The sequence below is a fragment of the Spermophilus citellus genome (genome assembly GCF_964194105.1).
Source record: "Spermophilus citellus genome assembly, chromosome: 1".
Classification (NCBI taxonomy): domain Eukaryota; kingdom Metazoa; phylum Chordata; class Mammalia; order Rodentia; family Sciuridae; genus Spermophilus; species Spermophilus citellus.
In genome coordinates this window covers 223,210,034-223,236,119 of record NC_138182.1, presented here as the reverse complement: position 1 = coordinate 223,236,119, position 26,086 = coordinate 223,210,034, and the positions used below count along the sequence as shown (strand labels likewise).

General features: G+C 36.6%; 1 protein-coding gene across 1 annotated transcript in view; it reads right to left on the bottom strand.

Moving 5' to 3' along the window:
• Positions 1-26,086, bottom strand: part of HOMER1 (homer scaffold protein 1) — a 134,148-nt gene that overhangs the window by 18,009 nt on the left and 90,053 nt on the right. Inside the window, exon 6 of the mRNA XM_081284742.1 lies at positions 3,028-3,184. Coding sequence (XP_081140868.1) covers positions 3,028-3,184 — 157 coding nt within the window. The remainder of the gene's footprint in view (positions 1-3,027; positions 3,185-26,086) is intronic.

Sequence of the window (26,086 nt, the reverse complement as noted above, 5' to 3'; positions counted from 1 at the left end):
GGCCCAATGGATTGAATTATAACCTTTGCCTATTTTTACCTATTCTGTAACTGTTAACAGATTCATCTTTCATTGTGTGACCCCCTCATTCAAAGGGTTTCATCTCTTTTTAATAAAATCAAATCTAAATTCTCATGTACTCTATAAACTGGTCCCAACCTATCTAACCATCTACTTTGGCCAAAGTGCATACTCCCACCTAAAAGCACACAAATCAGCTTGTCCTGACAACAAACCATGTTCACACCCATCTTGATGACTTAACTAGAATGTCCTCTTACTTGTGAAAAACATTCTAACTTGATCTTCTTGCCTCAGCATCCCAAACCATTGGGATTACAGGTATGCACCACAGCATCTGGCAACATTCTGACTTCACCAGTCAATTTTCAACTCAACATGATTTCTCCAGAAAGCCAATTCTACCTGCCCAATCCTTCAAAGCTCTCCTGTCCTCTGGTTCACAAAATAGAGCATCTGTTCACAAACCATAAAAATTATTTCCTTACTGTTTAATATATATTAGTTTCTCTCTGATTAAATAATAAATTCCTTAAGTGGAATTCCAGTACTGATCACAGAATAGGTTTTATTGGAATAACTTTCCCATAGATAACAATGATAAACTATAGGCAAAATGTAAAAATCAACTGTTTTGAAGGCCTCAATGAGTAGCCAAATTGGGCAAATGACTGAAAGAAACCAGTAATTTTGGGTAAATTACACATTTACACATCCATCTTTTTGCTTGAAGGTACTCGCCCATCTGGCTGTGTTCCTTGGATGAACTCAAGCAGAAAACTGTACCCTGATTTCCTTGGGAAGAATAAACATTTGGAGATTCCTTAGGATAGTGGAAACAGCTAGAAATTGAGGGAATTTAATGATAGAAAGAACCCAAATAAACAAAAAGCCTTTCAACAAGTCTTTAGCTGACCCCACAATTGAACATGCACAGGTGAGAATCCAAGGAGGTCAGGACAATGAGAAAATAGCTGGGAGGCTAAAAGAAATACACTGTGGTGGTATTTGCCACAGTAAAGATAACCTGAAATTCTAATCCTGTTAAATTAAAGGGCCCTGTAAATACTTTAAGCTTTTCCAGTGAAACCTTAGAAGGATTATGTGGTAGAGAAAAAAAAATCCTTAGGACTAATTGATTTACCTTTGGATTAGGGAGGAAGTGACGTAAACCAACATTGGGTAAGTCCACTATTCTATAACTTCAAGGTAACCCACAGGTAATTTAACTGCCTGATGATATAAAAATATCAATGCTCTTCAAAGGAAAATAACAGAATCTATTATCTCTGCAATACTTCATTTATACTGTCCAATATAACTAAAAATGACTATATATGTTAAAAAATAGGGAGATGCAATCTATAGTCAAAGACAAAAATCTGATTGGATAAAACCTGATATCATTTGTTGCCAGTATACCTGCAGTTAAAAAAAAATCACTAAAAAAAGGTACTTAGGCTGCTAGGATACTATGCTTGATGGAAATTCATATCTATAGAAAGGAAAGAACATAATTGGAAATTATAAATACATGGGTAAATAAAAAGATTATTTCTTTTCTTAAATTCTTTAATATTCAATTGACAAAATCGAAAAAACTTTAAGGGCAGGGACTACACAATAAGGAGACAATGAATATTTATTGCCTATAACCTAATTGTTATAAGTTAGTTTTTTATTGTGTCAAAAAGCATACCAGGGCTGGGTTGTGGCTCAGCCGTAGAGTACTTGCCTAGCATATGTGAGGCTCTGGGTTCAATCCTCGGCACCACATAAAAATAAATAAATAAAATAAAGGTATTGTGTCCAACTACAACTAAATATATATATATTTATGCATACCAAAAGCATACCAAAATTTATCATCTTAATAATTTTAAAGTATATACTTCAGCAGTATTTTAAGAATATTCACATTGCTATAAAACAGATCTCTAGAACTTTTACATCTTGTAAATCTAAAATATACACCCATTAAATATCTTCCCTTTCTACATCCTTGCTCATAAGTTTATGTTTATACATAGGAGAGGACGACATCTACTCAGGTTTCTAATTCTCTCTCCTTGTCTCTATTCCATTTCTTCTTATTTCCTTGTTATTTTAGTCCTGTAGACTCCTTACATTGTACTATTACTAAGCTCATTCCATATTGTCTATGGAGTTTGCATATATGGCACCCTTTTAAAAAACAGAAAATAGTCCCATTTGTTTCTTGTTGAGTATATATGCATTTCTATGCCTTGAATACAAAAATTCTTTATGAGTTATTGTTTGGATTTCAAATATTAATGATATTGAGGTTTCTGATTTTCTTTTTCTGCCTCAAGTCTCTTTCATGACCAGTTTTTATGAAGAATTTTCTACCTATATTTTTCAAATTGTTCTTTCTTGAAAAACAACAATAAAAAGAAAACAACAAAAGTAGTTCATTGATCCATTGCGACTCACTGAGTTGAAACTACGTGTCACTTAAGTATCTCAATTAATTTTCAAAGGAATTGTAATAGATATGTTTTTTACTATTGTTTGGGGATAGGTCTTTTTATGTTATCCAGGCTGGCTTTAAACTCCTGGGTGAGCCTCCTCCTTAGACTATAGTTATATACCACTATGCCCAACTAAAATATATATTTGATTTGGTGCAACTACATGCCAATTAGATATCTTAATTAACCTTCACATGAATTATAGAGTATCATTCCTATTTTACTAATAAAAACACTGAGCTAATAGAAAAAAATAACTTACCAAAAGTCACATAGCAAAACTGCAATTTGCAATCAGTTCATATGACTTCCAAACTTGGATAATCTTCATTCTCATTAAACTATGGAAAGTATTTTTTAAACCAAACAAACCTACAAAATACAACCCATGTATGTTCTGACAATGAATGAATATCCACAGAAGATGTCCCTATGTTGAATCTACACGCACATTTCCTCTGATCAAGGACACCTGTTATTTCTAAATCCCTATGGACAGCAGCCCTGAACTTACTCGCTTGTGTAGACGTTCTGCTTCCTCTTGATATGCAGCAAGTTGCTGTTTCCATTGTTTCACATTGGCAGTGGACTCCAACAGGGCTGCAGTGAGTTTGGCATTATTTCCTTTGAGTGTAGCCAGTTCAGCCTCCCAGTGTTTGCTGATTGCTGAACTAAAATAAAAGCAAAATTCTGTTACACTTCATATTTTTTCTGAAGGGACAGCATTTGGCTTAGAGTTTAAATAATGTTTGCAAAGACAACCCTAAAACAATAAAAACACAAGTACTTCACTGACACATTTCTAATGAAGAAAACTTTGCAAATGAAGAAATATAAACATACCAATGCACTGGGCATAATATGGACTACATTCCCTTTATTATAACAGATGTAGTATCTACCCCATTCATCTTTGAGGAATATCCAAATACTTATTTCCAAAAATAAATAAACAAACAAACTTAAAAACAAAATCTAATGATGTTCTATGTTTTTAAAGAGCATCAAAGCCTGAAGTATAATTTCATTTGTTAATTAAACACATGAAGATGCTTAAATGCCAATAAAGTTTAGGGTATGCAATGTACTATTTCTTATGAAATTGTTAAAGATTTGATTGATATTCTTTTGGAATTTTAAAATATCAAAATAAAAATGTATTGCAATAAAATGATTTCATATGATAAACTAGACCTAGTATTGATTCTAATGACTGAATTTCTGATATAATTCCACAGTTACATATAGAACACAAAAGCAATTCCCAGCTGTATGCAAAGGTATATGTCTGTAATTCCAATAACTCAGCAGGCTAAGGCAGGAGAATCAAATTCGAGGCCAGGCTCAGCAACTTAGCAAGACCCTGTTGTAAAACCCAATCAATTTTAATATCCAGGATATACAAAGAGCTTAAAAAGCCTAACACCAAAAAAATAAAAAAGAACAAAAACTAATAACCCAATCAATTTTGAAAAATAAAAAAGGATTGGGGATGTGACTCAGCGGTGGAGTACTCTGGGTTCAAGCCCCAGTATCACCAAGGTGTGTGTGGGGGGAACCTAAACAATTCCTTTTCTTTATTTAATAGTCTACTTGATAAGTTACCTAGAGTTAAATTTCTCAACCAAGACCATTTCCTATTACAAAGAAAATCCTATTAGTTGGGAAGACTCCTCTCTTGATAATTCCTTTCTTAACTTTCCAATGATGAAAGAACTGCCTCATTTGATAGAAGAAGTTTGCTTCCTTTTCTCATTATTGAAGAGTTTATTTCTGTTGTGAAATTCGATTAACCTCATCCCATTAAGTAATTGTTGACACAGCTTTCTTTAATCACTATTTTTGTGTCATTTTCATCATGGGTATATTTTGATGGACTGATATAGGAACTTTAATATGTATTATACAACAACAACAACAACAACAAAATAAAGCAGCTTCCATCATCAAGATTTCTAAAGCTTATCACCAGTTTTAAGAAATATCAGCATCACCCTGTCTTTCACCCTGCAGAAAACTCAACTCAAAGTGGATCAAAGACCTAGAAACTAGACCAGAAACCCTGCATATATGAGAAGAAAATGTAGGCCCAACACTCTAACATATTGGCTCAGGAACTGACTTCCTTAACAAGACTTCTAAGCACAAGAAGTAAAATTAAAAATCAATAAGTGGAATCACATCAAATTAAAAATCTTCCTCACAGTAAAGGAAATAATCAAGAGTGTAAATGGAGAACCTACAGAATGGGAAAAAGATCTTTGCCACTAGCTTCTCAGACAGGGCACTGATATCCAGGACATATAAAGAGTTTAAAAACTTAACACCAAAAAAACTAATAACCCAATCAATAAATGGGCAAAGGAACTTAACAGACACTTCTCAAACAAAACAAAACAAAAACAAAAACAAATGGTCAACAAATATATGAAAAAATGTTCAACATCTCTAGCAATTAGAGAAATGCAAATTAAAACTACACTGATATTTCATTTCACTCCAGGCAGAATGGCAATTATCAAGAATACAACTGATAATATTCTTGTTATTCACTTAAGTAACAAAGAGTGTTGGTGAGGATGTGGGGAAAGGGTACACTCATAAGTTGTTGGTGGGACTACAAATTAGTACAACTACCCTGAAAAGTAGTATGAAGATTCCTCAAAAATCTAGGAATGGAACCACCCCATGACCCAGTTATGATACTCCTAGTATATAAAGAAAGGATTTAAAATCAGCATACTAGTAACAAGGATGGTGGAATGTGATGGACATCATTATATAAAGTACATATATGAAGACTTGAATTGGGTGTCAACATACTTTATATATACAAACAGAAATACAAAAAGTGAGGTATTTACTTGTATTAAGAATTGTAATGCAAAGAAAAAAAATACGCTACCTTAGATTAGGTAGAAGGAAGTGAAAGGAGGGGAAGGCAGGGGATGTGGGGATAAGAAAAATAGCAGAATGAAACAGACATTATTACTGTATGTATGTATGTGACTGTATGACCAATGTGATTCTATAATATGTATACTCAGAAAAATGAGAAATTATATCCCATCTATGTATCAAAGTATATAAGTGCATTCTACTGTCATATATAACTAATTAAAACAATTTTAAAAAATCAACATACTATAGTGATGCAATCACATCGATGTTTATAGCAGTTCAATTTACAATAGCTAAGCTATGGAGCTAACCTAGGTGCCCCTCAACAGATGAATGGATAAAGAGAATGTGGTATATATACACAATGGTTATAAAGAATAATCAGTTATAAAGAAGAATTACTTTATGACTTTTGCTGGTAAGTGGATGGACCTGGAGACTGTCATGCTAAGTAAAATAAGCCAGTCCCTAAAAGTCAAAGGTCAAATGTTTTCTCTGATATACAGAAGCTAATCCAAAACAAGTGTGTGTGGGGTGGTGGAGAATAGAAGTAAGATCAGAGGAATAGATAAAAGGGAATGAAAGGAAGGGAGGAGGGATGCAATAGGGAAAGTCAGTAGGATGAATCTGAACTAAATTTTCTATGTACATGTATGAATATACCGCAGTGAATCTCACCATCATGTACATCTACAAGATGTCTGTTTGTTTGTTTTAATGACATAAAAATGAATGCTTAACAGGGACTTATAAAGGTTAATGTGCTCTATCTAGCAAGATGATGCTTTTGACATCTCTCCCCCACTTTTATTGGTGCATATAATTATACATAACAGTGGGATTTGTTATAAAGACACTAATAAAAAAAACTATAAAGTAAATAGTAGAAAGATCAATAGAGCAGAGGAAAGAACCAGGGAATGGGAGGAAAAGAAGGGTAGAGGAAATACTGGGGACTGAATTAGAATAAATTATATCTCATGCTTTCATAATTATTTTGTAGTATATTCTGTTGTCACATATAACCAAAAAGAACCCACAAAAATAAATAAAAAACAAAATGGGGACATCTACCGAATCCATTTCCATTGTGATGAGAAATAAAGGTATCTACATAAACAGCCTATGAGTTGTAATTCTCAGGTCTCTAGTAACAAAGGCTCTGAGGTTTAAAATAAATAAAATTTCCTGTATCTAAAAAAAAAAAAAAAAGAAAGAAAAAAGAAAAGAAAAGGAAAGAGAAATAGCAGCATCATAAACCCTGATACTGATACACAGAGAAGGATACAAGAACATTTTCTGTGGTATTCTGGAAAAGAATGCATATAATTTAAGTCAAATAATAAGAAAGCATCATATAAACCCAAACTTAAGGATATTCTACAAAATAACTCATCAAAACTCTTACTGGGGCTGGGATTGTGGCTCAGTGTCAGAGCACTTGCCTTGCACGTGTGAGGCACTGGGTTTGCTTCTCAGCACCACATTAAAAAATAAATAAATAAATAACGGTATTATGTCCATCTGAAAATAAAAAAAAAAATTTAAAAATCTTCAAAAACTGTAAGGCAAATAAAATAAAAATAAGATTGAAGAACAGAAAGAAGGAAATTGAGAATAAATAACAAATTTAATGTGGGATCCTGGATAGGTTCCTAGACCAGAGAAAGGACACTGGTGAAGACTGAGGTTTAGTTAGTAGTATTGCATCAATGCTAATTTCCTGAGTTTGACAATTACATTATGGTCATGTAAAATGTTAGCATTAAGGAAAGCTAGATGAAGGGTATATGAGGACTCTACAGAGTTTTTGTCTAAAGTTATTTCAAAAATAAAGTTAAAAATGTTCTTAAAGTTTACAATGTGAGACAATCTCCTCAAAACATGAACAGAATAAAACAATAAACTTAGCTGCTAACTTAACAACCCATTTCTGTCTTCAAAAAGAAAACACTTCCCATTATTCCTCGTGGAATGATTTAGCATGTATCTATTTATTTGCTCTATATGAATTACAGATTTTTTCCCCTAAAAAACCACCTGCCAGTTTTCCCCTTATTTATGTGTTATTTAAAAGGACTCTTCAATCTGACAGTTGAAATCTTACTGAACTAATTTAAACACTTGCTACATGCAAATATCAAACTTTTTTAAAAATTAAAAAGAAAAAATTACATGACTTATTTCTAAAATCCATGACAAAATTACATAATTACATGAAGTAAGATAGATCACCACATGTCTATAGCAGGAGAAAGAACAAAAATGAGGGTGTTTTAATTCTCTAGATTTTATTTTATGGTTTATAGTAGTAAAATCCATTAAGTATTTAAGAAAGTCTTGTAAAAAAATATTCCAATAATTGTCTGTGTGACCTTAGACTCATCTCTCAATCACTTTGATTCTCAATTATTCATGTCAAATAAATTAGTCAAAATCGGCATTTTCCTCAATTTTAGCTACTAGCTACATATGGCCATTTAAATTTAAATTACTCAAAATTAAATGAAGTTAAAATTTGGCTTCTCAGTTTCCCTTGGCACAGTAGCCATACATGATTAGTGGATAGATAATGGACAGCAAAGATACAGAACATGTGATCATGACAGAAAGTTCTACTGGTCAGTGTTATCAAAAATATCTTTACATTTTTGCCTAATTTTTCAATTTTCTATGTTATGGATTGAACTGTGTCTTCTCCCAGATTTATATGTCCTAAGTTCCAGAACCTCTCCATATGACTGTTGGGGAGATAGGGTCTTTAAAATGGTTAATCATGGTTAAATTTGATCATTAGGGTAGGCTTAATCCAGTAAAACTGTTGTCCCTAGAAGATTAGCCAGGAGCAGAGACACATGCCTGTAATCTCAGTGGCCCAGGAGGCTTAGGCAGGAGCACTGCAAGTTCAAAGACAGCCTCAGCAATTTAGCAAGGCTCCAAGCAACTCACTGAGACCCTGTCTCTAAATAAAATACAAGAAAAGGTGGGAATGAGGATCAGTGGTTGAGTGCCCCTGGATTCAATCGCTGGTAAACCCCCCACTCCAAAAAAGAGAGAAGAGATTAGGACATAGATACATGTAATGGAAGATTAGCCTTTTGCAAATCAAGAAAAGAGGCTGCAGAAGAAATAATCTCACTAACCTCTTGATCTCTGAACTTCTAGCCTTCAGAACTGTGAGAAAATAAATTCCTGTTGTTTAAACTCTCCATCTGTGGTATCTGTTAGGATGACCCAAGCAAACTTATACATATAATAATATTTTTAAACTCCATACTGTATAGCCCATTAATTTGCTCCATCTTCCTAGACCAAAGCATATGGATTACATGTCCAGTTCTAGTCAAGCTGGCTTTTCTATCACAGTCTCTTCCCAGATTCTCCTTTTACTTACTATGACGTTTTGTCTAGAATTTTCTATATCCAGAATGTCTATAAGACTGCATTTTTCTTTTTAGTCAATTCAGTTCTTCAACAAAAATTTTCCAGTTCTACTAACTATCCTTCTACTTTCCAGCAGTCTAGGGCTTGCCAGTGTGTGCAGAATTAGCTGACACACTAACTAAATGAAAAAGTAAAAGGGGCACGCCTGTAATCCCAGTGGCTTGGAAGGCTGAGGCAGGAAGATTGTGAGTTTAAAGCCAGCTTCAGCAACTTGGTGAGGCCTAAGCAACTTAACAAGACCTGTCTCTAAATAACAATATAAAAAAGGGCTGGGGATGTGGTTAAGGGATTACACGCCCTGGGTTCAATTCCTGGTACCAAGAAAGAAAGTATGTATATAATGAGTACAAAACCAAACTAAGATTAAATCAATTAATAATGAGGAATAGTACATTTTGTAACATTTCTGTAACACAAATCTTAAATATGTTAGATCTCACATTAGGGATGGGATTTCACACTAGTCTTGAGTAGTACAATCCATAGGCAATTTTAAAATTTCCATTCTAAACCAATCCTGCATGTTTGTAAGGTAACATGGATTTCATGTATAAAACACACTATCTCTGGGAATAGATTACAATGAACCTGTTTAAGAAAAGGTTAGTATTTCTGATCAATACTTCCTTTTTTGTGGTCACTTAAAAATTAATAATAACTGATTGGCAAGAACACTATTTTGCACAATCCTGAGGATGAAGCCCAGGGCCTTGCACATGTGAAGACATGCATTTTACCAATGAGCTATACCTTCCAGTTCAATAATTTTTAAGAAATATTTATATTTTTAGTTGTAGTTGGACACAATACCTTTATTTAATTTATTTATTTTTATGTAGTGCTGAAGATCAAATCCAGAGTCTCGTGTGTGGTAGGCAAGCGCTCTACCACTGAGCCACAACCTCAGCCCCAGGAATATTTTTTATATAGATAATAAAAAGCAGTCAATATGAGAAATCTAGGTAACTATAATACAAAGTCCATTATTTTTAAAGACCCAACAATCAAAAAACACATTCAAAGTAGGTTAGCACATTCTTCAAATTCATTCTTGAAAATACTGGAAAGAAGAAAGAAGCTCAAGTTTAAGGTATGACTCTGTGAAAATGTAAAGTAAAATATACTATACACTAATGGTAAAATCCAAGTAAGTGTAATGATCATTTATTCTCTACTTATGTGAAGAAAGTAATTTTACAATTTCATGCTTGGAATGTTTCTTGTGAGTAAGAGAGCTATCAAAAACATTTCCAGGACTCCTGGAAGCTACACACACAATGGGAGTTCACATCCTCTTGAAGACTCTTTACCACAGACTTCTACTGGGAGCTCCAGAGAAAGAATGGAGGGAAGGAGATGAGAGAGAGGATCCTGGATGAAGGGAGAGGCCATCACTGTAGAAAAGCAACAAAGCCTGGCAGGGACTCTTTTCCACGGAACACTTGTCCTTAAACCACTGGGAGAAGGTATTCCCAAATCCCTGTCACTCCCACTTCTCTGGGCACAGGTTATAGCTAAGAGCAAAGAAAATAAAACTCTTTAACTCTGTAAGAAACTCATAATGGCCCTGGATACGGAGGTATCCAACCTTTGGGAAAGGGGCAGGAAATTCCTATCAAGTCCCTCAAATATACAAGGCTGAATTTACCTGCTACTGGGAGGATCACTGAGATCCTCTTGGTGCACAAAACCATAGGGCACAGACAGGGCCTTCTCAAGATGAATGGTGGATAAAGAGATATTGAGAACTTCATCTTGTCCTCTACCTCAAGATGATAGCAGGCCCCCCATCTCTCCCTCTCCTCCACCCCCTCTCTCATACTGAGAATTGAACCCAGGGATGCTTTACCACTACAGTATATCCCCAACCCTTTTTACTTTGAGATAGATTTCTCCATAAGTTGCTGAAGGTCTTGTTAAAACTGCTGAGGCTGGTCTTGAAACTTGCAATCCTCCCACCTCAGCCTCCAGAGTTGCTGGGATAGGTGTGTGTCACTATGCCTGGCTCTGCAACAGCTTTCCTTTGTGGGAAGGGTAAGAGAGAATGTAAACACAGACCTCCTTTGATGTACGAGCATATATGAAAACAATGAGGAAAAAAAACCCATCAGTTCTGTTTTAACCACAGGCAAAAAGTAATGCTAAAAGTGTTTAAGTGCTATAGATACTCGTAACCACAGCAAAACCAAAATCCAAAACAAGTTCTACCCTGAGTAGAATGACTTAACCTCCATACTAACACCCAAACCGATGAAAAGTCATAACGCCTTTGTAGGAGGAAATATAGTTGCCCTTCTATATTCACAGGTCCCACTCAACCAACCACAGATTGAATGAATATATTTGGGGTGAAAATGTATATATACTGAACAGGCTTTTTTGTTATTATTTCCTAAACAATACAGAATAGGAACTACTTACATAACACACACATTGATTTAGGTGTTATAAAGTCATCTAGAAATGATTTAAAGTATACAGGAGGATGTATATAGAATACATGCAAATACTATGTCATTTGAGCATTCACAGATTTTGGTATCCACAGGGGGGCCAGGCACCAATCCCCTGTGGATACTACGGCCTACTGTACTATATACCATTACTATCCTACATACAATATTTGGCATTCAATAAAAACACTACAACATATACCAAAAAGCAAGAAAAACAAACTTTCACTAACAAGAGAGCCAGGAATCAACAGAATCATACTCAGAAATGTTGGACAGATTAAACAAGGAAGCAAAACGGCCATAGTAAAGGCTTTTTTGAAAAAGGAGGACACCATACTTGATCATATTTTGAACTTCAACAAAGCAATGGAAACTATAACAAAGAGTCAAATGTTAGAAATAAAGAATATGGTAACAGAGATGAAGAATCCTTTGACAGTTTCAGTGAATTTGTTATAGCTGCACAAAAAGTCAATGAACTTGAAAAAGTATCAACAAAAATTAATCAAACTGAAACAAAGGCATAATAAGAGAACCAAAGAGCAAAGGGATAAAAAAGAATCCAAAGGGCTGGGGATGTGGCTCGGGTGGTAGCGCGCTCGCCTGGCATGCGTGCGGCCCGGGTTCGACCCTCAGCACCACATACCAACAAAGATGTTGTGTCCACCGAGAACTAAAAAATAAATATTAAAAATGCTCTCGCGGTCTGATTCGCGCGGCCTGCCCCGAGGCTACAGAAGGCGTGGCGCCCCAGAGAAGGGGTTAACTAGTCAGCAGGGAATTAAGTGGCTGCGACATGGTGGTATCCCACCAGCCAAGCCCAAGCCCGCACTGACCCCCGGGCTGAGTTCGGGATTGTTGGCTGGGACGGAAGCGGTACAGCCCCACCCCCCACAAGGGACACTCCACTAAGGTAACCAGCGGCCACCATCTTGGACAGCGGAAGTATCCACCCCCACTCTCCGACAGATTGCAACAACAAACAGGTGTGTGTCACCCAGCTCAGCCCCCATACATAGGGGGATTTCGCTTAAAATCTCTCCTAGACTTTCAGGGGGAGGGACTATCAGAGTGAGCCTGCATAAAGACTAAAGGAGAGCTAGAGGCACCTGACCCTCAACGCCCCCCCCTCCCATCAGCGGCCAAAACAAAACCTGTCTAGCCAGCGCTGGGGAGGGGCAAGCAGAAAAAATCAAAACCATAGAGTGCTGGGGATCCCAAAAGCCAACGGTGTGACCCCGGAGATCCAGGCTGTCTGATTCGCGCGGCCTGCCCCGAGGCTACAGAAGGCGTGGTGCCCCAGAGAAGGGGTTAAATAGTCAGCAGGGAATTAAGTGGCTGCGACACGGTGGTATCCCACCAGCCAAGCCCAAGCCCGCACTGACTCCCGGGCTGAGTTCGGGATTGTTGGCGGGGACGGAAGCGGTACAGCCCCACCCCCCACAAGGGACACTCCACTAAGGTAACCAGCGGCCACCATCTTGGACAGCTGAAGTAACCACCGCCACTCGCCGACAGATTGCAACAACAAACAGGTGTGTGTCACCCAGCTCAGCCCCCATACATAGGGGGATTTCGCTTAAAATCTCTCCTAGACTTTCAGGGGGAGGGACTATCAGAGTGAGCCTGCATAAAGACTAAAGGAGAGCTAGAGGCACCTGACCCTCAACCCCCCCCCCTCCCATCAGCGGCCAAAACAAAACCTGTCTAGCCAGCGCTGGGGAGGGGCAAGCAGAAAAAATCAAAACCATAGAGTGCTGGGGATCCCAAAAGCCAACGGTGTGACCCCGGAGATCCAGGCTGTCTGATTCGCGCGGCCTGCCCCAAGGCTACAGAAGGCGTGGCGCCCCAGAGAAGGGGATAAATAGTCAGCAGGGAATTAAGTGGCTGCGACACGGTGGTATCCCACCAGCCAAGCCCAAGCCCGCACTGACTCCCGGGCTGAGTTCGGGATTGTTGGCGGGGACGGAAGCGGTACAGCCCCACCCCCCACAAGGGACACTCCACTAAGGTAACCAGCGGCCACCATCTTGGACAGCTGAAGTATCCACCGCCACTGTCCGACAGATTGCAACAACAAAACAGGCACAGAGTACAGTTTGAACTGCCGAGAATCATCACTGAGGGGAAATCTGGTCTAGCAGGAGAAACCAAGGCTAGCAGGAGAAACCAGGAGCCTAGAGGCAAGGCCCTCGCGACTGGGCAGCTGTAAACTGCAGGCCCACCGGCGACAGTTCACCCACTGCCCGCGTAACTGGGCGGAAGGAGAACGCCCTCCCGTTGGTGACGGATCACCTGCCCGCGGCCTGTGATACTGGGCGGCTGGAGTCTACCCGCCTGCCACGACCGGGAGCTGAAACCACACAGAGACAGTCCAGTCACACCCCCCCATTAGGGCACCCCAGCAAGGAGACTGGGGCCCGTCATAGCAGAGTAGTATCGTCACTGGAGCTCGAACGTCGGAATTCCTTCCCAGCGGAATCCACGTTAGCAGTCATACTTCAACAACACAAAGGAGAGACATCAGAGTAATACAGAAACAAAACAAATCTATAGAGGAGAGCAGAAACACGACAATCAAAAAGAGCTGGAAAGTAACGTGGACAACATGAGAAAACAAGGGAAAAAAGGATTACAAACAATGCAAGACTACTCAATTCTACAGGAGGACATAGAAACTTCAGAAACAGGTATAGGGAAAGAACTCAAGGCATACCTAACTCGAATGGAAAGGAATATTAGAGAAGACATGAGACAGCAAGTCCAAGAAATAAAAATATATTTTGAAAATGAATTAAACAAACAAATTCAAATGGCAAAGAACGAGCTCTACCAGGAGATAGAGATATTAAAAAAAAATCAAACAATAATCCTAGAATTCCAGGAAACTATAAACCAAATTAAAAACTCAAACGAGAATATTACAAATAGACTTGATCAAGTAGAAGTCAGAACATCAGATAATGAAGACAAGGTTTATCAACTTGAAAAGAATATAGTCAACACAGAAAAGATGCTTAATTCCCACGAGCAATCTATTTAAGAGATATGGGATGTCATAAAAAAACCAAATCTGAGAGTCATAGGGATAGAAGAAGGCACAGAGATTCAAACCAAAGGAATGGACAGCATATTAAATGAAATAATTCTAGAAAACTTCCCAGAGATGAAAGATGGAATGGATTGCCAAATCCTGGAAGCCTACAGGACCCCAAACATTCAAAACCATAATAGACCAACCCCAAGACATATAATTATGAAGATAGCCAACGTACAGAACAAGGAGAGAATATTAAAAGCTACGAGAGAAAAGAGGCAGATTACTTTCAGGGGTAAACCAATTAGGTTAACGACAGATTTCTCATCACAAACTTTGAAAGCGAGAAGATCCTGGAATAACGTATTTCAAACGCTGAAAAATAATGGATTCCAACCAAGAATACTATATCCAGCAAAATTGAGCTTCAAATTTGACAATGAAATTAAAATCTTTCACGATAAACAAAAGCTAAAAGAATTTGCAGCAAGAAAACCAGCTCTGCAAAGCATTTTGAACAAAACACTACAAGAAGAGGATGTGAAAAATAGTGCCCAAAACTAACAGCAGGAAGTATCTCAGTAAAGGGGGAGGAAAATAACCAAAAAGCAAAACTAACCAAACTAAAATAAATAAATAAAGAAGCATGACTGGAAATACAAATCATATCTCAATTGTAACCTTAAATGTTAATGGCCTAAACTCACCAATCAAGAGACATAGGCTAGTAAACTGGATCAAAAAAACAAATCCAACAATATGCTGCCTTCAAGAGACTCATATGATAGGAAAAGACATACACAGGCTGAAGGTAAAAGGTTGGGAAAAATCATACCACTCACATGGCCCTCGGAAGCAAGCAGGAGTGGCCATACTCATATCGAATAAAATCAACTTCAAACCTAAGTTAATCAAGAAGGACAAAGAAGGTCACTATATACTGTTAAAAGGAACCATCCACCAACAAGACATAACAATCATCAATTTGTATGCACCCAACAATGGAGCTGCAACGTTCATAAAACAAACTCTCCTCAAGTTCAAGAGTCAAATAGACCACAACACAATAATTATGGGTGACTTCAACACACCGCTCTCGCCATTAGACAGATCCTCTAGACAAAAACTGAATAAAGAAACTATAAAACTCAACAGCACAATCAATAATCTAGACTTAACCGACATATATAGAATATATCAACCATCATCAAGTGGATACACGTTCTTCTCAGCAGCACATGGATCCTACTCAAAGATAGACCATATATTATGCCATAAGACAACTCTTAGTAAATATAAAGGCGTGGAGATAATACCATGCACCATATCTGACCATAATGGAATGAAATTGGAAATCAATGATAAGAGAAGGAAGGAAAAATCCTACATCACATGGAAAATGAACAATATGTTATTGAATGATCAATGGGTTATAGAAGACATAAAGGAGGAGATGAAAAAATTCTTAGAGTCAAATGATAACACAGACACAACATACCGGAATTTATGGGACACAATGAAAGCAGTTTTAAGAGGGAAATTCATTTCTTGGAGTTCTTACCTCAAAAAAAGAAAAAACCAACAAATAAATGAACTCACACAACACCTCAAAAATCTAGAAAAGGAAGAGCAAAACAACAGCAAATGTAGTAGAAGACAAGAAATAATTAAAATTAGAGCAGAAATCAACGAAATTGAAACAAAAGAAACCATTGAAAAAATAGATAAAACTAAAAGTTGGTTCTTTGAAAAAATAAATAAGATAGACAAGCCCTTAGCCACGCTAACGAAAAGAAGAAGAGAGAGAACTCAAATTACTAACATACGGGATGAAAAAGGCAATATCACAACAGACACTACAGAAATACAGAAGATAATTAGAAAGTATTTTGAAACCCTATATTCTAATAAAATAGAAGATAACGAAGATATCGATAAATTTCTTAAGGCATATGAATTGCCCAGATTGAGACAGGAAGACACACACAATTTAAACAGACCAATAACAAAAGAAGAAATAGAAGAAGCCATCAAAAGACTACCAACTAAGAAAAGCCCTGGACCAGATGGGTATACAGCGGAGTTCTACAAAACCTTCAAAGAAGAATTAATACCAATACTTTTCAAGCTATTTCAAGAAATAGAAAAAGAAGGAGCTCTTCCAAATTCATTCTATGAGGCCAACATCACTTTGATCCCAAAACCAGACAAAGATACTTCAAAGAAAGAAAACTACAGACCAATATCTCTAATGAACTTGGATGCAAAAATTCTCAATAAAATTCTGGCGAATCGAATACAAAAACATATCAGAAAACTTGTGCACCATGATCAAGTAGGATTCATTCCTGGGATGCAAGGATGGTTCAATATACGGAAATCAATAAATGCTATCCACCACATCAATAGACTTAAAGACAAGAACCACATGATCATCTCGATGGATGCAGAAAAAGCATTTGACAAAGTACAGCATCCCTTTATGTTCAAAACACTAGAAAAACTAGGGATAACAGGAACTTACCTCAACATTGTAAAAGCTATCTATGCTAAGCCTCAGGCTAGCATCATTCTGAATGGAGAAAAATTGAAGGCATTCCCTCTAAAATCTGGAACAAGACAGGGATGCCCTCTATCACCACTTCTATTCAATTTAGTTCTCGAAGTACTAGCCAGAGCAATTAGACAGACAAAAGAAATTAAAGGCATAAAAATAGGAAAAGAAGAAATTAAACTATCGCTATTTGCGGATGACATGATAATATACTTAACAGACCCAAAAGAGTCTACAAAGAAGCTGCTAGAGTTAATAAATGAATTCAGCAAAGTGGCAGGTTATAAAATCAACACGCATAAATCAAAGGCATTCCTATATATCAGCAACAAAACTTCTGAAATGGAAATAAGGAAAACCACTCCATTCACAATATCCTCAAAGAAAATAAGATACTTGGGTATCAACCTAACAAAAGAGGTGAAAGATTTATACAATGAAAACTACAGAACCCTAAAGAGAGAGATAGAAGAAGATCTCAGAAGATGGAAAAATGTACCCTGTTCATGGATAGGCAGAACTAACATCATCAAAATGGCGATATTACCCAAAGTTCTCTATAGGTTTAATGCGATGCCAATCAAAATACCAACGGCATTTCTTGTAGAAATAGACAAAGCAATCATGAAATTCATATGGAAAAACAAAAGACCCAGAATAGCAAAAGCAATTCTAAGCAGGAAGTGTGAATCTGGAAGTATAGCGATACCAGAGGTCAAACTGTACTACAAAGCAATAGTAACAAAAACAGCATGGTACTGGTACCAAAACAGGCGGGTGGACCAATGGTACAGAATAGAAGACACAGAGACTAATCCACAAAGTTACAACTATCTAATATTTGATAAAGGGGCTAAAAGCATGCAATGGAGGAAGGATAGCATCTTCAACAAATGGTGCTGGGAAAATTGGAAATCCATATGCAACAAAATGAAATTGAATCCCTTTCTCTCGCCATCCACAAAAATTAACTCAAAATGGATCAGGGAGCTAGATATCAAATCAGAGACACTGCGTCTGATAGAAGAAAAAGTTGGCTACGATCTACAAATTGTGGGGTCGGGCTCCAAATTCCTTAATAGGACACCCATAGCCCAAGAGTTAACAACCAGAATAAACAAATGGGACTTAATTAAACTAAAAAGTTTTTTCTCAGCAAGAGAAACAATAAAAGAGGTAAATAGAGAGCCTACATCCTGGGAACAAATCTTTACCCCCCACACCTCTGATAGAGCCCTAATATCCAGAATGTACAAAGAACTCAAAAAATTAAATAATAAGATAACAAATAACCCAATTAACAAATGGGCCAAGGACCTCAACAGACACTTCTCAGAGGAGGACATACAATCAATCAACAAGTTCATGAAAAAATGCTCACCATCTCTAGCAATCAGAGAAATGCAAATCAAAACCACCCTAAGATACCATCTCACTCCAGTAAGATTGGCAGCCATTATGAAGTCAAACAACAACAAGTGTTGGCGGGGATGTGGGGAAAAAGGTACACTTGTACACTGCTGGTGGGGCTGCAAAATGGTGAGGCCAATTTGGAAAGCAGTATGGAGATTCCTGGGAAAGCTGGGAATGGAACCACCATTTGACCCAGCTATTGCACTTCTCGGACTATTCCCTGAGGACCTTAAAAGAGCGCACTATAGGGATACGGCTGCATCAATGATTATAGCGGCACAATTCACAATAGCTAGACTGTGGAACCAACCTAGATGCCCTTCAATAGATGAATGGATAAAGAAAATGTGGCATCTATACACAATGGAATATTATGCAGCACTAAGAAATGACAAAATCATAGAATTTGCAGGGAAATGGATGGCATTAGAGCAGATTATGCTAAGTGAAGCTAGCCAAGCCCTAAAAAACAAATGCCAAATGTCTGCTTTGATATAAAGAGAACAACTAAGAACAGAACAGGAAGAAAGAGCATGTGGAAAAGACTACAGTAAACAAAGACGAATGGGGGGAGAGAAACGGAGAGAGAAGGGAAAGCATATGGAAATGGTAGGAGACCTTCAAGGATACATAAAATTATAAGAGGCTATGAGGGGCAAGGGGGAGGGAAAAAAAAAAGGGAGAGAATTGAACAACAGCAGGGGAGATAGAGAGGGAAGATGGGAGGGGAGGGAAGGGGAGGGGGGATAGTAGGGGTTAGGAAAGGTAGCAGAATACAACAGACACTAATATGGCATTATGTAAAAATGTGAATATGTAACAGATGTGATTCTGCAATCTATATTTGGGGTGAAAATGGGAGTTCAAAACACAATTTGAGTCTAATGTATGAAAGATGATATATCATGAGCTATGTAATGCTTTAAATAATCAATAAAAAATTAAAAAAAAAATGCTCTCGCTCTCTCTCTTTCTCTCTCCGAGAACTAAAAAATAAATATTAAAAATGCTCTCTCTCTCTCTCTCTCTCTCTCTCTCTCTCTCTCTCTCTCACTCTCTCTCTTAAAAAAAAAAAAAAAAAGAATCCAAAACTTGGGGGCCAGTACCAAACTACCTAACAAATGTGTAATTGCAATACTAGAAGGAGAATAAAAAAGAGCAGAAAAAATATTTTAAGATATAAAGGCAGATAATAATAAAAGACATCAAAATATAGATTCAAACACACACACTCACACACACACATACGAACAGATGAACAAAAATAAAAATTATTGTAGGCTTCTCATCACAAATTAGGCAACCCAGGTCGTGACAGTGCTGAAAGAAAACATTTCTCAAACTAGAAGTCTACACACAGGGAAAATATTGTTCAAAATGAAGGCAAAATACAGTTTTTGAGACAAACTAGAGGTCAGAGAATTCATTACCAGCATAAACACCATATATAATAGAGAAAGTTCTTCAGATGAAAGAATATGATACCAGACAGAAACATGGATCTACACATAGAAATTAAAATATATGAAAATCAAATCTCAATCCATATCATATCCTATACAAAAATTAAATAAAACTTCTATAAAATTTCTAATAGAAAATGTTTGTGAATTTGAGTTAAGCAAAGATTTTTCAGGTACAATGACAAAAGCATGGCCAATTAAAACTTTTAACAAAAGGGACTTCATATATTAAAAACTTGTCTTTGAAAGACATTACTAAAAATGAAGTGAAGATGGGCATGGTAGAGCACATAATAAATCCCAACATCGTGGAAGGCTGAGGCAGGAGGATTCCCAGTTTGAGGCCAGCCTCAGCAATATAGTAAGACCCTGTCTCAAAGTAAAACAAACAAACAAACAAACAAACAAACAAACATAAATAAATAAATAAAGGGTTGGGGGTGTAGATCATTGTGTAAAGCACCTCTGGGTGAAGACCCCACTAAAGGCCAAATAGGGAGTAGATATCCTGGAATGTAAAGATAGTTCAACACATAAATCAATACAATATATCACATTAAGAGAATAAAAGGAGGGGAAAAAACACATTATCATTGAAAAAGTATTTGACAAAAATCCACATACTCCCACGGTAAAAATACTCAATAAATTAGGTATAGAAGGAAACTATTGAAACATAATAAAAACCATATATGAGGGTTGTGGTTGTGACTCAGTGGTATAACACTTGCCTCACATATGTGAGGCACTGGGTTCAATTCTCAGCACCACATATAAATACGAACAAAATAAAGGTCCAACAACAACTAAGAAATTTAAAAAAAAACAAAAACAAAAAACAAATATGAAAATCCCACAGCTGACATCAGATTCAGTAACAAAAGCTTTTCGTCTAATATTGGGAAGGGTGGTTACCATGGTGGGGAAGGGGAGGATGGGGAGTTCTTTATTTTTAATATTTATCTTTTAGTTGTAGTTAGACACAATACCTTTAAATTAACTTATTTATTTTTTTGTGTGGTACTGAGGATCGAACCTAGGGCCTCGCCCATGCTAGGCAAGCATTCTACTGCTGAGCCACAACCCCAGCCTGGGGAGTTCTTCTTAATGGGTATTCTATTTTGGTTTTGCAAAATGAAAAAAGTTCTGGAGATTTGTCCCCTGACAATATATACTTCATACTACTGAACTATCTACTTAAAAATAGCTAGGTGGAAAATTCTATGTATATTTGCCACAAGTTAAAAATAAAATAAATACAACAGGGCTACACACTGTATGATTTCATTTATTGAGATTATGTAAAAGGTAAAACTGCCAGATATGGTGGCACACATAGTGACTCGGGAAGCTGAGGCAGGAGGATCACAAGTATGAGGCCAGTCTCAGCAACTTAGCAAGACACCCAGCAAGAAAAAGAAATTAGGAAAACCACTGCATACATAATAGCCTCAAAAAAAAAATACTTATTAGGAATCAATCTAACAAAAGAGGTAAAGGACCTCTACAATGAAAATTACAGAACGCTAAAAAAAAAAAAAAAAGAAATAGAGGAAGATCTTAGAAGATGGAAAGTCCTTTTGTGTACTTGGATAGGCAGAATTAATATTATCAAAATGGCCAAGTCACCAAAAGCACTATACAGGTTCAATGCTATTCCCATCAAAATTCCAATAACAGGGGCTGGGGTTGTGGCTCAGCAGTAGAGTGCTTGCCTAGCATGTGTGAGGCCCTGGGTTCAATCCTCAGCACTACATAAAAATAAATAAATAAAATAAAGGTATTGTGTCTACACAATACAACTAAACTAAAAATACTACAACTAAAAAATAAATATTTTTTAAAAATTCCAATGACAGTCTTCATATAAATAGAAAAAGCAGTCATAAAATTCATCTGGAAAAATAAAAGATCCAAAATAGCCAATGCAATTCTCAGTGAAAAAAGCAAAGCAGGAGAAATCACAATTCCAGACCTTAAATTATATTACAGAGGTATAGTAACAAAAACAACACGGTATTGGCACCAAAATAGGCAAGAAGACCAATGGTACAGAATAGAACACAGAGAAAAACCCTCACAAATACAGTTACCTCATTCTAGATAAGGGACCAAAAAAATACCCTAGAGAAAAGATAGCCTCTTCAACAAATGGCACTGGGAAACTGGAAATCTGTATGTAGTAGAATGAAATTTAACGCCTATCTCTCATCCTGCACAAAACTCAAAGTGCATCAAAGACCTAAAAATTAGACTACAAATGCTGCACATATTAGAAGAAAATGTAGGCCCAACACTCCAATGTATCAACTAAGGAACTGACTTCCTTCACAAGACTCCTAAAGTGTAATTAAGTAAAAACCAATAATCAATAAATGGGATGGCATCAAACTAAAAAGCTTCTTCACAGCAAAGGAAATAATAAGAAAGTCAAAGAGAGAGCTTACACAATCAGAGACAATCTTTGCCACCTGCATCTCAGAGCATTAATTTCCAGGATATATAAGGAACTCAGAAAACTTAACACCAAAAAAATTAATAACTTAATCAATAAATGGGTAAAGGAATTAAACAGATATTTCTCAGAAAAAAAAACAAATAAATGGTCAACAAATATATGAAAGAGATGTTCAACATTCATAGCAATTAGACAAATGCAAACTAAAACTACACTGAGATTTCATCTTACTCTAGGCAGAATGGCAATTATCAAGAATACAAGTAACAATAAATGCTGGTGAGGATGTTGGAGAAAAGGTCCAAGCATATGTTGCTGGTGGGACTGCAAACCACTCTGGAAAGCAGTATGGAGATCCCTCAAAAAATTAGGAATGGAACCACCATTTGACCCACTCCTTGGTTTATATCCAAAGGATTTTAAATCAGCATACTATTCTGACACAGCCAAATTAATGTTTATAGCAGCTCAATTCACAATAGTTAAGCTATGAAACCAACCCAGGTATCCTTCAACAAATGAATGCACAGAGAAATTGTGACACACACACACACACACACACACACACACACACACACACACACACATACAATGGAGTATTATTCAGTCATAAAAAATAATGACTTCATAACATTTGCAAGTAAATACTGAACCTGGAGACTAACATGCTAAGTGAAATAAGCCAGTCCCAAAAAACCAAAGTCAAATGTTTTCACTGATATGTAGAAGCTAAACTCAATAGGAAGGGAGAGGCAAAGAACAGATATTCAGTAGATTAGACAAAGGGGAATGAAGGGAAGGGAGGAGAGATTGGAAAAGTAAAGACAGTGGAATGAATCTGAAATAATTTTCCTGTTAAACTTAGATGAATACACCATAGTAAATCCCACCAGTATATACATCCATAAGAATGGAGTCCTAACTAGAATAAGATATATTCCATGCTTGTACAATTATACCAAAATGAATTCTACTGTCATGTGTAACTAAAAAGAATCAATAAAAAAGCACAACTCCAAGAAAAAATAATAATTAAATCTAAAAGAAAGAGACCCTTAGTAACTTAGTGAGACTTTATTTCACAATTTAAAAAAATGGGGGAGGGATGTGACTCAGTGATAAAGTTCCCCTAGGTTCAATGCTCAGTACCATAGATAGATAAAAAGTAAAAACTACAGAGACAGAAAATAGATCAGTGATTCTAATAAGCAGGGAGTAGGGAGAGGAGGTGACTACAAAAGAGCACAAGTGAATTTTTAGGGTGAGAAAACTCTTCTTTACCTTGCTTTTTTGGTGTCTATACCACTGTAAAAATTTGTCAAAACTCACAAAATTATACACCAGAAAGGGTAAATGTTACTGTATATAAATTATACTTAAATTTTACAAGTTACCTTACTACCAAAAGAACTAAAAAGCTTTCTCAGCACTCTTAAATGCTCTTTCTGTGGCTATAGGATTACAAATAATCAGAACTGGAAAGACAGTTCTTTGTAAGCTAGGCTGGGTAAAATGGCCTCTAAGCTGCTCCATTCATGTTTGTATTTTTTGGCATGGGAAGAGACTGGGTAGACAGGAAATAGAATGGCTGTACTACATGATAAGAGTCAAAAATAAAAAGGAAGGAGGTGAGCTGCAGGCAATTAGAGATGTGATAAGAAATAGATGGAGGAAGCAGGATTAAAGAGGCAGAGATATGCATAAAGGAAGAGGACACAGACAAGGCATAATGAAAAAGTGGTTTGGGTCAGTAAGAGATTGAAGTAAAGCCATAGGAACAGAATAGAAAAACATGAGGGCATCCAGTCTTGATATACCAAAACTTATTTACTTCATTTCCATGAACATGCCTGGAGTCCACAATCCATTAAGTAATAAGATCTGACCACAGATAAGCTATCTAATGGACTTTTACTTCTTTACAGAGTCCAAAAGCATGGCTGGCTGCACTTAAATGAGAAAATAAATGTGGAAGAAAACTTTTGTGTCAAATACTTTTATGCATATTGCACAAGACTACAATAAACCATAACAATCCAAGACTTAATAATCTTGAAATCAAGTACTACAGGAGTGTAGTTCAATGCTGTTTTTATGTTCCTACATTTCCTTTTACTTGATTCCAAGGTAAACAAATCATGCTCTTAAAGCTATTTTGCAATATTAATCAAAACTTTACCACTTGGTAAATTCAAATCTTACAGAGTATATTTATTGCTTCCTTTACTTTATGAGATGCTCCTTGAATAATACATCATTTTAAAGCACAGGGTGAAATACAATATTTTTGTCGATCTCCATTTTTCTTTTCTTTTTGTTTTGGTGCTGTGGATTGAACCCAGGGACGCTTAACTACTGAACTACATCTCCAACCCTTTTTTGTATTTTATTTAGAGAGAGTGTCTCACCAAGTTGCTTAGGGCCTTGCTAAATTGCTGGCTTTGAACTTATGATCCTCTTGCCTCAGCCTCCCAAGACGCTAGGATTATAGGCGTACACCACTGGGCCTGGCATTTGCAGTTTTTCTTTGTAGCCTTTTCTATTTCCTTTTGCTATCAAGTATATAAATGCTCCTATAAGAAACCTTACACAATAGTAACCTAAAATAAATTCCAAAGGTTATTCTAAAAGAAGTTCTACATATGAGCTATCTCAAATGTGTGGATTATTTTCCTCTTCTGGTGCTGGGGTTCAAACCCAGGACTTTGTGCACGCGATGCAACTACTCTACCACTATCCTACACCTAGGCCCTTAGATATGTGTTTCATTCTTAGAAACACATACACACACACATGTATTAATAATTTGCACAACAATTTTGGAAAAACTAAGTTCCTTTCTTTAATCTTTAACTTCAAGATATTATAATGTTTCCCATCAGATTGAGATTTAACAATAATTAATATGTAAGGATTAATTCTGTACCAAAAAATTTAAGATGGCATCTTACATTAGGAATACTGGTATTGAAAAAGTTGATTCTCTGGGGAATAATTTAGTTCCTTCTGTAGAGGTATAGTTTTATATGTTTTGAGTTGGGTCTTGCTATATTGCCCAGGTTGGTCTCAAACTGTTGAACTCAAGTGATCCTCTAGACTCAGCCTCCCAAGAAGGTGGGACTACAGGCATGTACCACCACATCTGGCTTGTAAATACAGGGTTTTTTTTTTTTTTTTGTACCAGAGCTTGAACTCAGGGGCACTTGACCACTGAGTTGCATTACCAGCCCTATTTTGTATTTTTATTTAGAGACAGGGTCTTATGAGTTGCTTAGTGCCTCGCTTTTGCAGAGGCTGGCTTTGAACTCATGATCCTCCTGTGTCAGCCTCTAGAGCCACTGGGATTACAGGCTTGTGCCACCACACCCAGCTTAAATACAGTTTTGCACCTTAAGTAAACTATTTTCAAAGAAAGATGAATTGTCTAGTTGGAGATACCAGTGATTCAGAGAGATACAGAAACACCATTATGATCTCATGTCTGAGTGCTGGAATAAGAGAAAATAATTCTTTGTTCTTGTGATTGTTCAATACAGCTTCCCTTCAAAAAAGACCAGCTGGTTTCTTTTGGTTTCAAATCTACAAGTTCAAAAAACTCCAAAAACATCACTGGAAAGTTTCCTTAAACTGGACTTTTACAATTTTTCTTCATCTAAAGTCAAATACTCTATGAGAAAATATTAAACTTTCATTAATTATATGAAACCAAGAAGAAAAAGTACCTCAATAAACTATGTATAAACAGAGTGATGAGTCTGATACATCAGTAATGTACTTATTTACCCTCTGCAGTGAATCCTATATGTGAATGGTCACAGAATCTTGAAAGCTGCCTCTGTCCCCTGCC